We start from the raw sequence: 14,487 nt of genomic DNA, 5'->3' as shown, positions 1-14,487 counted from the left end.
AATGAGCGAAAACTTCGTTGCGTGGAGTTTTTCCAAATGGAAATCAGCTTTCGTTTATCGATTTCAACTGAAATAGAGAATCGATAAACTCATTTTAATGTTGTTCAGTATATTGGACTGGTAGTTGCTCAGAAACCTTTCACCGAAAATAACTAAAAAAAATACATAAATGCAGAATATCCAGAAAACAAAACGCAATACCATTCATATCAGTAAAAAATATTTGACTTACCTTCAGTTGGACATATTATCACAATTTTCAGAATGCCATTTGCACACGAATCTTTACTCTGATAATCACAAATGCAACGAACGTTTTGTACCATAACGCTCGAATGACAGATCACAACTGGTAATAATGGGCTGGTTTTAGATGTCAAAAACAAACAAATAAAACACGGTGGATGGTTAGAATGCTATTAATAAAACATTCGTCAGCTCACATGGATACATCGGGATACAGATGACTACTAGATGACATGATAGTATTTTCATTAAAGTTTCATTATATTGAGGAGCCGTCTGCCGATAGAACTATCTCTTCTTAAGTAAAGTTGTGTATTTCATTGATTTTTAAAAAGTTGCAGAACATTATAGTCACCGAAAACAAATAATTTCGGAAATATTTACAAAAAACTTATTTTGTAGGTCCGCTTCATAACTCAAAATCGCAAGCAGATAGAGATATAGCGTCTTCTACAAAGTTTTTAGTTATGAATTTAGTCAAATTTTACTGAAGACTTTATATATCTGGCCAAACTAAAAAGTTAGATTTCACAGCGCCACCTGTGGTGAAGTTTCGAACTAAAGCTTAACTTCATTTAATGGTTCTTGTCATTTACATAAACTCTTCTGTAAAACCACTGTGAAAGGTGCTAATGAAAAAATCAAGGATTTGGCCTTTCGCACCACTGTGTATTGCGATAAAAAGTGAAGTCGTGCATCTATGTTGCAACAAAGGTGTCTGCGGTTGGGACTAATCATGACTAGAAAGCGACTGAATTTTTCATTATTGTGGGATTTGATGTCAAAGTATGGATTTTTGGCTGATTAAGTGTCAAGAAGGATCGAATATCACCTTAGAATCAATTACTTTTATTATTTGATCACGCAAAAAATACTCTCAAGATGAACACAATGCAATCAGGCGGTGGATTAAATCGAACCGCAAACAGTGAAGTAATTGCCCAAGGGTAATGCGCATCATGAAAGAAGAAAGAACTGGGGCCATGAAAAGGGCCGTTTGTGACACAACTACCACGGAAGCGATGAAGGACATGACACGGGTGACCAGGATATGGACTAATGAAAGAACACAAATTTCACTGCCGCAGGAGAGTACTGCTGAGTACTTACTATTGATCATAGAAAAATCATAACAAAAAAATATAGGTTGTGTCCTAGACACGACCGCAGTATGACGTAGAACTAAGCAAAATTGATGTTTGTCATGCATTTTTGACTATTATACTTTGTCTTAATTTTTTCAAGTATTTCATTGTTTCGGAAATGGTTCAATGTTGGTTCAAGTATTTTTCCTAAAATGTAATAAATTATGAAAATTCAAATGATTGCACTGAGCCGTGTCAACCGTATTTTGGAGTAGCATCCCAGTATAGTCCACAAAGACGCCATGCATGTTGTGGGATAAAACAATTGCCAAAAAAATACGTTATTTTTTTCAGTAGCTCCATCATTAGTTTTAAATTAGGTCTCTGAATCAGAGAAGAGAGTGAAGTTTGCATTTTATGATAACGCAACAGGCAGTTGTTTTCCTAGTCAGATGACGGTACTTTCAATATTGAACAAAATGTTGGTTCATATGTAGGAAGTAGGGGAGAAAGGGGTATAACGATCATACGGGGTTTAAGCACCTCTTTGTTTGGTGCAACCCTAACATAAAATTATCATGCATCATCATTATTTAGTTTACAGCGTGTGCGTAGAATTTAGCAAAATAGAATACTGTGATTTTTCTCAAATCAAACGTTTGGTTTCCAGTAAGTAGGTGCTTAGTACAACAGTTATTGAAAATTAGGGGAATCCATTTATTGAATTTCAAAGTCAAAGCAAAAGCTCGTATGAGGCATGAGGAAAATTGCGACTTCAAACGAATAAAATTTATCATGTGACACCTCAAGTCACATTAGATTTAAACAATTAGTTCAATTGTAGTCATTCGAAACATGGCCAAATTTCATCTATAAATGTCAAAGTTACAAGCATTCAAAACCTAACACTTTTTCACCATACATATTTTTTGATTTGCACCCCAATATAGTCGACAAAGACGTAGTTCTACGTCAAAAAAGCCTACTTCTCCTATTATTAAAATAGCATAAATAATCCCGAAAATGCATTCCAGCAAAACGCTAATCCAAGCATGCGTACATGACGCCATTTTCCGCCCGCCAACGTCAAATTTGGTTCAATTAAATCCACTCAACTCCATCCAGCCTAATCCTTCATTATCACACGCACGCACACACCGAGAATCCACTGCCCACCGCGTCGCGAAACGTCACGAGTTTGACCAACCGACACCGGCTCAAGATATGATGCTTCGCGTTCGTCTCGCGTGCCAAAATTACTACTTGCTCTCTTGGCTGAATGCATTCAGCAAACTGCGTCTTGGTCATCCTAGGTCGAAAGACTCTTTCAGTAGTCGCGTGAAGCTGGAGGTCGCAAGACGTATCGCGTTGAGAAAATTTGACCAACAAGATGAGACTTGGGCGCAGTGCGTTCATAACCGGGTTATTGCTAGTGTTTGGTGTATTCCACGTGCACGGTGATGATACATGCCCGGTATATTTGACCTTATCGTCACTTTCGAGACACATCGAGGATGCATCGCTAGTGATCAATTGGGGTCCAGATTGTGAAACACCTCCCGACTGGATAGGACTCTACACGGAGAATCCAGCGTTATCGAATGCTCCTCCAGCGATCAAAGTTCTGGTGGAAGGACAGACGTCGGGTGAAATCGTGACGGAACTCAAATTCGGTAAACAGCGTCTCCCAGGAGGATGGAACTACGATGAAGTCCTTCGCCATATCCCGAAGCGTCGGGCAAAACCCTTGTGTTTCGACTTCTATCTGGTCAGTCACGACAAGAACAACGAACTTCAAACCTTCGAGTGTCTCAAGATCCAACCGAATTGGATGTTCACCGAACGAGGCATTGGAAACGTTTCCCTGAAGGACCTGTTCCTTCCGGGAACTCATTGTTCTGCATGCTACCAAACCAAGGCCAACGTCAACCACATTTTTCTGAAACGGGTCGGTTTCCGTCAGGACCTGAATATCTGGACCCAGCTGGTGTACGGCATTCGTTATTTGGACTTCTCCGTCGGATACCATCCTTCACATAATGGAACGCGCAACTTCTGGATTATGAACGAAAGCTACCGGGTAGGTTGGATCGTTCCGATCCTACATGACATCCGCCGTTTCGCGATCCTTTCCGAGGAGACCTTAGTTCTGGACTTCCGACGATTCCCACTTGGATTCCACAACCACCCGGAGCAACACAATGAATTTCTGCAGATTCTGGACCAGGAGCTGGGTGACCTGATCTACCGCCGACCGCGGTTCGGAGATGATGAAAATGATGACACCGAGTCCTACCAACTCACGATCGACCAGATGCGACGGGAAGGAAAGTACATCCTCGTTACGTACAACCACGAGGCCAGTTTGAACGGTGAGTTATACACATCTAAGTGAATCAAGTCTGGAAACGCATTACGGTTGCTACAATTTCTGCGCTGCCAATCAAACTAACAACGGCGTGGCGCGACAACGATGCCTGATGACAACGAAAAGGGTCATTATCTAATTTATGGCGAAACGGTTGTAATGAATGGAAGAGAACTTTTGTGTGATCTTTGAGTGAATGTGTGGCGAGAAGATGAGTTTTGCGCAGCAAACCGAGCGCTTTCATGTTCAGAAATGTGCCGACCATTTTTTAAACGTTTATTACTTTAGTTGAGATTTGCGACTCAAATGTGTAAATAACCTTTCTCAGTTGACCATTTCAATTACAATCCATACACAGGATCCTAATTTCTCTTTTCGCATACAGTTCAGTTTTCTCATATGAATACAGTTTAGTTTTTTGTATATTTAATTCTACGATTTGCATGAAACTTTGCATAATTGTTTGTCATATTGTCGTTCAACAAAACAAAACATTTCTGGCATTAAGCAGTTCTTCGTTAAATAACGAATCGGTTTTAATTGTTTCACATTTGAGCTAAAATTCGACCATTTTGAATTGAGTTTAAAAAAATTAAAAAGGCTTATTCGATATTTTTTAACAAATTATAACTCGAAAACATCATTTCCAATCAAAATGAGGTCTGAGACAACGCTGTAGGAAAAAAAATCCTTTCAGGAAAAATATACATGGTGTAAGTAATTTGAAACTGTGATTTTTGAAGTTATGCATCGTATCATTTGAAATATTTGAAGTTCAAATACATACTGTGATTCCTTCGATTTGATGCGCCGTGCGTCTTTTAGTTATTTTTTTTATCAAATATGTGATTGCACCAAACTGCACACGGACTTTTCAGCAATGAAACGCATGGAGCGTCATTTGTTATTGTACCCAAACCCGTTTGAAAACCCTTTGATTTGTTTTCCGTGCTGAGCACCAATGCTACCGACGCCAGGAAGCAGCTCCCACACCTGGACCCTACCTATCGACCCATCAACTCATGAACCGGGGACCAACGGCTTTACTTCCCCTTCGAAGAAAGGCGCGATCAGAGATGTTATGCCTCAGAACATCCCGGCGGCACCGACTGGGATTGAACCCAGGCCTGCTGGGGTGAGAGATAATCACGCTTACCACTACACCACCGGCGCCGCTTCGTTTGAAAACCCGAAACCCGATCATCTTTAACTTCTACCCACCACTCTGAAGTTCCCTAATTTTTCCTGAAGTTATCTGAACTTCTCGGTACTCTTCTGGTATGTTGCAGAAATTTCTCTGAAATTAATGAAACTATCCTAAAGATGTCTAAACTTCCCGTCATTTTCTGCACTTCCGTGAATTTCTCGGAATTTCTGTGTAGTTTCAAAAAAAAAATCATAAGTTCTCTAAACTTTGCTGATGTTATCTGGATTATCTTTGATTTTTGGAACTTCTTGAAGGTTCTCACTACTTTTCTGAACCTAATGGAATTGCCCTAAAGTTTGACGAGAATAAAAGTCCAATACGTATGCACGCAGTGATAGTTATATTTAGAATAAAAGAAAGAACAAGAGCAATACAAATCAAGGTTGGAAGCTGACACTTGTTAAAACACTGTTAACCACAACAACTCAAGTTAAGGGTAAATATTACGCTTTTGTCTGGTTCACAACACCCCCTCTCAGACCAAACGTGAAACGGTGTTCTTTGAACGGCCCAGCCGGAAGGCTCTTCGTAAACACATCAGCAACCTGCCTCTGCGTTGGTACGTACTCCACTCTTATCTGGCGGCCTTGAATACATTCCCGGATGAAATGGTAGCGTATATCCAGGTGCTTCAGTCTCTTCTGGTCACAAGGTTCGTAATATGGATACACGATTGATTATCCTCGTAGAGCGTGGTGGGAGAACAACAATCGATTCCAAGGTCGCTTAGAAGATTCCTGAGCCAGATCGCATCGCATGCAGCCTGACTTAACGACACGTACTCTGCCTCAGTAGATGATAGGGAAACGGTCGGTTGCTTTCTTGTTGTCCACAGTACTGAATTTCCGAATACTTGGAACAAGCTGCCGGAGGTTGATCCGTTGATCTACGGTCGTTGATGTCGCTTCCCCAGTCAGCGTCGGCGTAGCCCTGCAGAGGTTCTGCAGTTTTGCTTCGCTGATATACAAGGTAGTATTCCGTTGTGCCGTGTAAATAACGCAAAACATGTTTCAAGTGCGTCCAATGGATGTCCGTTGCTTCACTCTGGAAACGGCTGAGGAAGTTCACGGCCGACTGGACGTGACGACAGCATGAAATACGTTAAGCATCCTAAAAGTTCACGGTATGGATGTTTCGTTGCCGTTTCCGAATCGTTTCTCTTTAGTTTCAGATTGACCCCCAATGGAGTAGCCACTGGCCTACAGTCCTGCATGCCAAATCGCTTCAAAAGTGCCCGAACGTATTGGGACTGGTTGATAGTTAAGCCTCCTTTCTCCATGTTTCTTTCCACTTTCAGACCGAGAAAATACTTCAACTCCTTCATATCGTCCATCTCGAACTCCTCAGTCAAGCTACGTTTGATTATCATTAGCTCCGTCAACGAATTGCATGCTAAGGTAATGTCGTCCACGTATAGGATCAAGTAAACGACCACGTCCTTCGTCTTGCGTACGTACAAGCAGCTATCGTATTGAGAACGTCTGAAACCCAGTTTCAACATATACTCATGAAAGCGCTTATTCCAGCTGCGAGGCGCCTGTTTGAAGCCATACAAGGATTTGTTAAGCATACACACTTAACTTCCCCTCTCAAATCCTGGAGGTGGACGCATATATACGGTTTCCGATAGGCTTCCGTTAAAAAAGGCGGTGCGTACATCCATCTGATGAATGTGAAGGTTTTGCTGAACCGCTACTGCTAGCAACGTACGGACTGTACTAATACGAACAACCGGTGCGTACGTTTCCTGGTAATCAAAGCCGTGACGTTGGGAGCACCCTTTTGCCACAAGACGCGCTTTGTACCTCTCGACACTTCCATCAGCCTTGTGTTTAATTTTAAAGACCCACTTACTTGGAATTGCACGCTTGTCAGCAGGAAGATTTACCAGGTCCCAAGTGTGGTTCTTTTCCAGCGACCGCAGCTCATCCTCGATCGCCTTTTCCCAGGCGGGCTAGTCTTCTCGCTCACGCAGGTCTTCGACGTTATCTGGCAGGTCTTGCACGTAATTTTCCGCGTTCAGCGCGAACGCCATACACACTTCATAGTCTGAAAGTCGTTCCGGAAGCTTCCGCTGCCGCTCGCTTCTTCTTAATGGCACATCTTCTTCGTCATCAGTTTCTTCTTCAGCCGGTGGTTTAATTTCTTCCGCAGCTCTGATTGAAGCACTCGCGTCCGGCTCCGACAGGTGATCGGATACTAGATGATCGTTTGTGTACACATCCTGATGAACAGTCTTCTTCACCGGAGGTTCTTCGATTACCACGTCCCGACAGATGCCCACTTTCCGCTGATCCGGGTCCCACACGCGGTAACCATTAACACCGTAACCGGTGAGATAACACACGCGGCTCTTAGCGTCCAGTTTGGATCTCTTTTCCTTCGGAATATGGCAAAACACTTTACTTCCGAACACGCGTAGCCTCGATACGTTTGGCTTCCGATCGTACCACATTTTGTACGGTGTTTTCGCAACTGCTAAAGCGTTTATAGGGCTCCGGTTAACCACATGAACTGCTGCTTGTACTGCTTCAGTCCACAGGAGCCTATTCACACCCGATTCATCCAACATTGCCCGCGCGCGTTCGAGGATCGTTCTGTTCATACGTTCCGCGACACCGTTTTGTTGGGGATTATACGGCACACTTGGTTCCATAACGATTCCCATTTCACTGCAGTACGTTTTGAATTCTGCGTTCATATATTCGCCTCCATTATCACAACGCAGTCTGGCGATTTTCCGTTCGAAATGTGACGTAGCCATCGCAGCATACTTTTTGAATGCTTCCACCAAATCACTCTTCGCTTTCAACGTATACACTGCCGTAAAGTGCGTGTAATCGTCAATAAAAGTTACAAAAATCTTCTTTCCGTCCCAAGATTCCGGCTTGAACGGACCACACACGTCCGTATGTACCAATTCCAGCGGACGTGCCGAACGAGGTCTGTCGCACTCTTCGAAAGGCAACTTCGCTTGTTTGCCCATCATACAGGGTTCACACACCTTCAAATTACTTGTGTGACGAACACTATCATCAATTCCATCGACCATGCCACTTCGGATCAGTTTCAGCAAACCAGCATTACCAATGTGGCCAAATCTACGGTGCCACAGCGATAATTTGCTTTCTGATTCACTCACCATCGCAGACGACACTTTCATCACTTCGACGTTTAGTTCGTACAACCGACCTTTGCGATCCGCGGTACACACAATGTTTCCGTTTCTCGAGATTCGCACACTGTTTTTTTTTTCGAATAAGACTTCCATTCCGCGTTCCGCCACTCGTTTGACGGAGAACAAGTTGGTATACAGGCCAGGAGCAAACAAAACATCGTACACTGTGCAACTCAGCTGTTTTCCGTTCACTTCCGCGCTCATTGTGACGTCACCAGCGAAACGACTAATCAGCGACACACCTGACTTAGCAACATTGATTACGGTTGGTACCTCAAGCTTCCGAACGTTCACAAGACGACCCTTGTTATTCACCATATGCTCTGAAGTACCACTACCGAGCACCCACCGGAACTCATTATCAACAGTTTGCAGAGCGTCTTGTTCCACACTCACACTGAAAGCAACATCGTCACTTTCTGCTTCAGCACTGTGCGCTCCAGAGTTGTTCTTCTTCTTCGTCTTCTTTCGTTCTTCAGTAGCACGATTCGACCACTTGATTTCAGGGCAATTCACTCCCCCCCCCCCCCCCCCTAGAGCGTGACATAATATATGCATCAACCCTTTATGCCATGACCCCAAATTCTTATATCACAGTTCCTAATGTTTTTGAAAAAAAATTCGGAGCTCTAGGATCAGTGTTATTGGTTGGCCTCTTTTCCGGATGTTCCGGACCTACCAGAGGACGGACCCATGGCCTTCTTGGTACATGTTTATGTCATGACTCCATATTCTTTATTATTTCACAGTTTCAAATGCTTTCGAAAAAAAACCGTAGAGCTCTAGGATCAGTTTCATGAATTGACCACTTTTACGGATGTTCCGGATCTTTCGGAGGACAGTCTTATGGCTATCAGGGTCCATGTTATCAGGGTCACAACCCCAAATTCATTCTATCATCACAGCTCCTCGTGTTTTTCTAAAACTGCGGAGCTCTAGGATCAGTTTCATGAATTGACCACTTTTACGGATGTTTCGGATCTTCCGGAGGACGGTCTTATGGCCATACAGGTTCATGTTTATGTCATGACCCCAAATTCATTCTATCATCACAGCTCCTCGTGTTTTTAAAAAAAAAACTGCGGAGTTCTAGGATCAGTTTTATGGATTGACCACTTTTAAAGATGTTCCGGATCTTTCGGAGGACGGTCCCTTGGCCTTCTTGGTACATGTTTATGTCATGACCCTTAATTAATTTATATCCTAATGTTTTCGAAAAAAAAAACCGTGGAGTTCTAGGATCAGGGGTTCATGGATCGACCACTTTTACGGATGTTCCGGATCTTTCGAGGACCGTTCCGTTATCTCTAGCTTCCATATATAGGAACCATGACTGTATTTTGGCTAATTATGAACATTTGTGCCCATTAATCTAAATCGTGGATCTTAAGCCACTTGCAAATCTCATAAACACACCCTTAAAAAAACGTGTAACGACTTTTGGCTTTTGAAAAAAAAAGACGACCCTATTTTCAATCTTTCTGCAATTAAAATAATCTTCCAATTCTAGGAATTCTAGATAAACAATTTTTTTTGGATTCATCAAAAAATAGCTAAGTTATGTCATTGCAAACTTGCTGTTAGACGTTTTTCGGAGGCTTCATAGTCGACGTAAAGTATTTTACCCATCGTATTCGGAGTGTTAATATAGAATGTTTTTTCTACGATGAATTATGAATTTTCGATGTACGTAATGTCCGGGAAAATTTCAACTTTTGCTCATTTGCTCTGACATTAACGACATTTTAATCCCAAAGCTGGTTCAACCTTGGCTGAAAACCTTGTAAATAAAGTAGTTAAACAAATGACTATTTAATAATATAAAGAGAGAGAGAGAGAGATAAGGATTAGTAATTTACATTTAATACCACTACTTTTATGCTTATCCTTGACAGATACGCGTATTTCGTCTACAATGTGCAGACTTCTTCAGTGTCTTGTACTAATACTCGATACTAGTCGAGTATCAGTACAAGACACTGAAGAAGTCTGTAAATTGTAGACGAATACGCGTATCTGTCAAGCATAAGCAAATGAGGTAGTGGAATTAAATGGAAATTACTAATCCTGCTCTCTCTATTTATACTGGTATTCCACTAAGACGCCCACATTCATCAGGACATTTTAATGTTAAGAAGCCTGAGGCTGAGTTCACGAGCTACTGTTCAATAAGCAAAAATGGTCGCCATCAGGCCACCGAGCCTTTTACATTACAGCACACCAGTTATCGTCGAGTTGCAGCTATTTCTAATAATTCCCGGCGTCATCGATGATACATTGAATGGAAGTGATATAATCATACTAGGAGAGCAAGAAATACGATATTAACTTATCCATAGTGTAAAAACTGAACCCTCCAGCTTTGCTCAGAAAGAAAAAACGTTAGCCGCTCTCTTTACACCAATTATCATCGAATTTTAATGCCATTAAAACCCGGGGACGGCACCGCGAGCAACAAAAACTGTTTCTTGGGAATGGCAGCCGTTTGTCCAGATGAATCTAAACCGAATAGAACATAATATTTGAGCTTAAGATCTTGTTTAAAAGGCTGAAAGGACAATTGAATTTAATCGTTATATTTTTGATCTATGCCATATTAACATGCAATGATTTATGGTCAAACATTGGAGACACAAACTTTCAGCTGGTTCAAGGCTTTGAGTGTAAAACCGGATACTAACCATTTTCATTTAGATCCACCCAGATATACGACAGATTAGGTTTTGATGGGCTTATGTATGCATTCTCACCACTTCATAATTTATAAACTTTTATAAAATAACTTCGTTGAAACAATAATGTACAAACAAAGTTTAATATGAGCCACAGACATATTAAATAAGTAAATTAATCACTACTGGAGCTTTTCAGCAAATTTTCGAACAAATTAGTGGCGAACAAAGCTCGGCCGGTGAACACACCGCTTGTTACATCGTTCCAAGACGATTCCATTTTAAACTCAGAGACCTGGTGAAAAGCATTATGCAAATTAGCTGTATCATCGCTACCATCTTCCAAACAGCAGTAATAACCTATTTTACGAGTTTCAAACCATCACGAATGCATTATTATATCATCGTGAGATGCAGTTGAAAACCTGCTTTCTTATCATCAAGCTAAACAAAACGAATAGGAGTTGAATGTGTCACATTCCATCTACCCACGGTATAAACTTCTGTCGTGAAACTTACATTCATCAATTTTATTCAAATAGATTTAGCTAATCAGTTGAGGTTATGCTAATGCAACTATCTTAGTGTACAATTCTGTTGCCACCGCTCCTACGAAGAAAGCACAATTTTCAACGTCCAAGCAAATCTGAGCTGCAGCCGATCGATTTCGTTCTTGGACGGGAATTCCACTAAAATACCATTTTCCGTCGGTTTCCACTAAAAAATCAAGTTGCTAAATTTCCAGTAAGGCCAAAAATACAAGATCTTACAACGCTTACCTTCAAGCTCGTATTGAATCCCAGCATGGTGATTTGGTTTATCTTTGTATAATGTTTATCCAAGGCACCCAACACTACACTGTTGGTCTTGAATGGGTAGTTCAGAACGATAGCATACAGATTGGTAAAGCTCCCTGTTTCGCCCACCGCTTTCACGGGTTTCGAGGTGTACCAAATATTGGAAGTAATTGTATCGTTCTGGTGAGTCCATGGCCTACTCTTGTAGATAGCATCCCCGTTAGTTTTGAGCCACCTATAAAAATCCTACGTTGATTGGTTGTTCTATCATTTAGTTTTTAGCGAGATTACCTTCCCATATCGGTCAAACGTTCCACAAAGATCGGATCGATCGTGCCGTACTTGGTGGGACCTACGTTGATCAGAATATTGCCACCACAGCTAACGGTGATGGCAACCTCCGCAATCAGCTCGGCCGAGGTGAGAAAATCTTCCAGCTTGGCATTCTGTCGATGACCCCAGCTATTCTTATCAATCGTCATTGCATTCTCCCACTTGTGCGACTGGAGGACACCTATTGAATAAATCAGATTAAGATAAAGTAAGTAATCCTCAGAAAGCATTCGAGTTTGAGATACGATGCATTTCAAGGGCAAAACACTTACCTGGATTGTACCGATCGGAGCAGGTATAGAAGTCTCCATGTAGGCAAAGTGTTCCAATGCCCCATCGATCGTTGGTCACTATCGTGTTCCTAACAGGGGATTCGTTGTACAACCACGTAAAGAACTCCTTCGCTTTCCAGTAACCATCTGGAGCTTCCCAATCACCATCGCTCCAAAGAACCTCCGGTTTGTACTTGGTGACCAGCTCTTTCAACTCTGGCCACACCTTAAAGTCTACATAGTCGTGTTTGAGGAAAGCATGAAGCTTATCTGCATTGTAGAGGCGATTGAACCACTCAAATAGCGAATAGTAGACACCGAAGGTGAGCTTGGTATTGTTCCGGATGGCAGTAGAGAGTTCTCCGACGATATCCCGGTGAGGACCTACGTCAACCGAATTCCAACTGTACGTGTACTTTGAAGGCCACAAGGTGAATCCTTCGTGATGCTTGCTGGTGAGAACCACGTAACGAGCTCCAGATTGGGCAAACAGTAAGGCCCATTCCGTTGCATTGAACAGTTCAGCAGTGAAATCACTAGCGAAATCCTGATATGTGAAACCCGGTTTGTAGTTCTTTGTCATGAAATCCACATAGTTATCATATTTATACCCTAAAAGCATAACATCATTCATATAATATTGATAAGAGAAAGTTGACCTGCACTCACCCTGCCAATTAATCCAGAACCACTCCGATCCAAAGCTTGGCACGGCATAGACACCCCAATGCAAGAAGATTCCAACCTTTGCATCGTCGTACCACTGCGGAAGTGGCCGCGAATCAAGGCTGGCCCATGTTGGTTCGTACTTTCCAACTTCATTCTCCTCGACGTCGCCAGTCGCAGAATGAAGCCATATCACCAGACAGAATAACAAACAACGTAAACTCATCACTATACCTACCTAACTACACTTGCGATAGAACGGAGCTCAATCAGCGATAATTGAACCGGCTGGACGAGAGTTTCACGCCTTACTAAAGATCAGCGCACCGCACCGCTGCTCTTGCTTACAACCGGCATCGGTTTGAATAAACTTGCTGAGAGAAAAAGTCTTTTCTAGGTTTGACCTATTTTCTCTAGATTGAAATCTCACAGTTCAATCAATAAAATTCAAATCTTGCGGGAATCGAAGTGTTTGCGTTCTTCGTGCCCAATTGAGCGTGGACAACTATCTGTATTTCAACCCTGATGCAACGCCTACTTGTAAATCGAAAGCTTAACTTGCACTCAATCTTGTACACAACAGTAACACTTTCAAAATATTGACACAGATGTCCGTACTGAACTACCATACAAATCAGCAAAGCTCTATAGTACAAAACCATTCTCCTTATTTTCTTTTTCTTTTTTAGCATCCGATCTCATATGGGCACCGTGGAAGAAGCATTCGAGCTCGTTCCTCAAACACACCGAGCTGGGCGAGTTCATGAAGAATCTCTTCTCCCAAAAGCATCCGGATGCACCGAAGGACATCGGTTGGAACTTCCACGGCATTCAGGGCCTGCAGAGCAGCTACGTAAGGGTTCGGAATCATTGCCACTTAAGATTTGAACAATCAACTTTTCCTTCAAATTTTAGTCCTCCGAGGAGAAGTATATGATGCCAAAAGAGCGTGCCAACCTGATCAATCCGAAGCTGATGAAGATGCTGGGCGGACCGTGGAGTTTGCGGGCCAATGCTGTCCTGCTGGATTACTTTACCAATACCAATTTGATCGATATGGCGGTGCATGCGAATCGCTACAAGACACTGAAGAGCCTGGGCGAGGAAGTGGTAGTTTTGGATATCCAATGAATTGATTGCGACATTTTGAAAGCCAAGTTCAAACTACTCTAACACTCAATTCTAGGATATTAAGATGTATGCTGTGGTAAGAAAAGAGCAATTGCGCATTTCCAAAGTTAAATTAAGAATTTCTTATGATTAGAATTCGACAGAGTCTTACGCCACAGAAGAGCATATAATTATTCATCATAATCATTCATTGTAGATGTAATGCTTAAATAATTAAGGCTCAAACACATCACAATTAATATGTACGATTTAAAAATAATTATTGATAAATAAAGTCAAAGATACCATTATTATATTTTAGGTGTATTGCTTTCGAAAAAGTTGCGTAAATTCCGTTTGAATAACAAAAACACTTTGATTTTAAGCTAATAACTACGTTTGAGCCACGAATTCCATGTATTGAAAAAATCATAAAAATGATAGATCTATCAACCATACACAAAGCTATCCAGTAAACAAGATAGCAGACAGTTATCACGAAAACAAATTTACAATCCGGAAAGATAATTGAACATGACCAACCTCTGTTTAC

General features: G+C 41.7%; 2 protein-coding genes across 2 annotated transcripts; one reads left to right on the top strand and one right to left on the bottom strand.

The window, feature by feature from the left end:
• The first annotated feature begins 2,659 nt into the window (after window positions 1–2,659).
• LOC135699591 (uncharacterized) lies at window positions 2,660–13,961 on the top strand. The gene is made up of 3 exons (XM_065219876.1): window positions 2,660–3,703; window positions 13,514–13,677; window positions 13,740–13,961. The coding sequence occupies exons 1-3, from the start codon at window positions 2,722–2,724 to the stop codon at window positions 13,953–13,955; spliced, it is 1,362 nt and encodes a 453-aa protein (XP_065075948.1). The 5' UTR covers window positions 2,660–2,721; the 3' UTR covers window positions 13,956–13,961.
• Fuca (alpha-L-fucosidase) lies at window positions 10,911–13,188 on the bottom strand. The gene is made up of 5 exons (XM_065219875.1): window positions 12,828–13,188; window positions 12,159–12,770; window positions 11,845–12,067; window positions 11,536–11,788; window positions 10,911–11,473 (listed from the first exon to the last, which is right to left on the bottom strand). The coding sequence occupies exons 1-5, from the start codon at window positions 13,048–13,050 to the stop codon at window positions 11,366–11,368; spliced, it is 1,419 nt and encodes a 472-aa protein (XP_065075947.1). The 5' UTR covers window positions 13,051–13,188; the 3' UTR covers window positions 10,911–11,365.
• Window positions 13,962–14,487: the final 526 nt, after the last annotated feature.

Source organism: Ochlerotatus camptorhynchus, unplaced genomic scaffold (genome assembly GCF_037179485.1).
Source record: "Ochlerotatus camptorhynchus isolate MF236.1 unplaced genomic scaffold, CSIRO-AGI_Acam_v1.1 ptg000112l, whole genome shotgun sequence".
In the NCBI taxonomy this organism is placed as follows: Eukaryota; Metazoa; Arthropoda; class Insecta; order Diptera; family Culicidae; genus Ochlerotatus; species Ochlerotatus camptorhynchus.
Note: the sequence above shows the minus strand (reverse complement) of the source record. Positions and strands in the feature narration are given on the sequence as shown.

Bases quoted from the DNA above. Each gene is read 5' to 3' on its own strand.
- LOC135699591 (XM_065219876.1), top strand. From the start codon at position 2,722: ATGAGACTTGGGCGCAGTGCGTTCATAACCGGGTTATTGCTAGTGTTT. The intron at 3,704-13,513 runs GTGAGTTATACA...TTTCTTTTTTAG, and splicing joins CCACGAGGCCAGTTTGAACG to CATCCGATCTCATATGGGCA. The intron at 13,678-13,739 runs GTAAGGGTTCGG...TTCAAATTTTAG, and splicing joins AGGGCCTGCAGAGCAGCTAC to TCCTCCGAGGAGAAGTATAT.
- Fuca (XM_065219875.1), bottom strand. From the start codon at position 13,050: ATGAGTTTACGTTGTTTGTTATTCTGTCTGGTGATATGGCTTCATTCT. The intron at 12,068-12,158 runs GTAAGTGTTTTG...TTTATTCAATAG, and splicing joins CTCCGATCGGTACAATCCAG to GTGTCCTCCAGTCGCACAAG. The intron at 11,474-11,535 runs GTAAGCGTTGTA...TTGATTTTTTAG, and splicing joins GATTCAATACGAGCTTGAAG to TGGAAACCGACGGAAAATGG.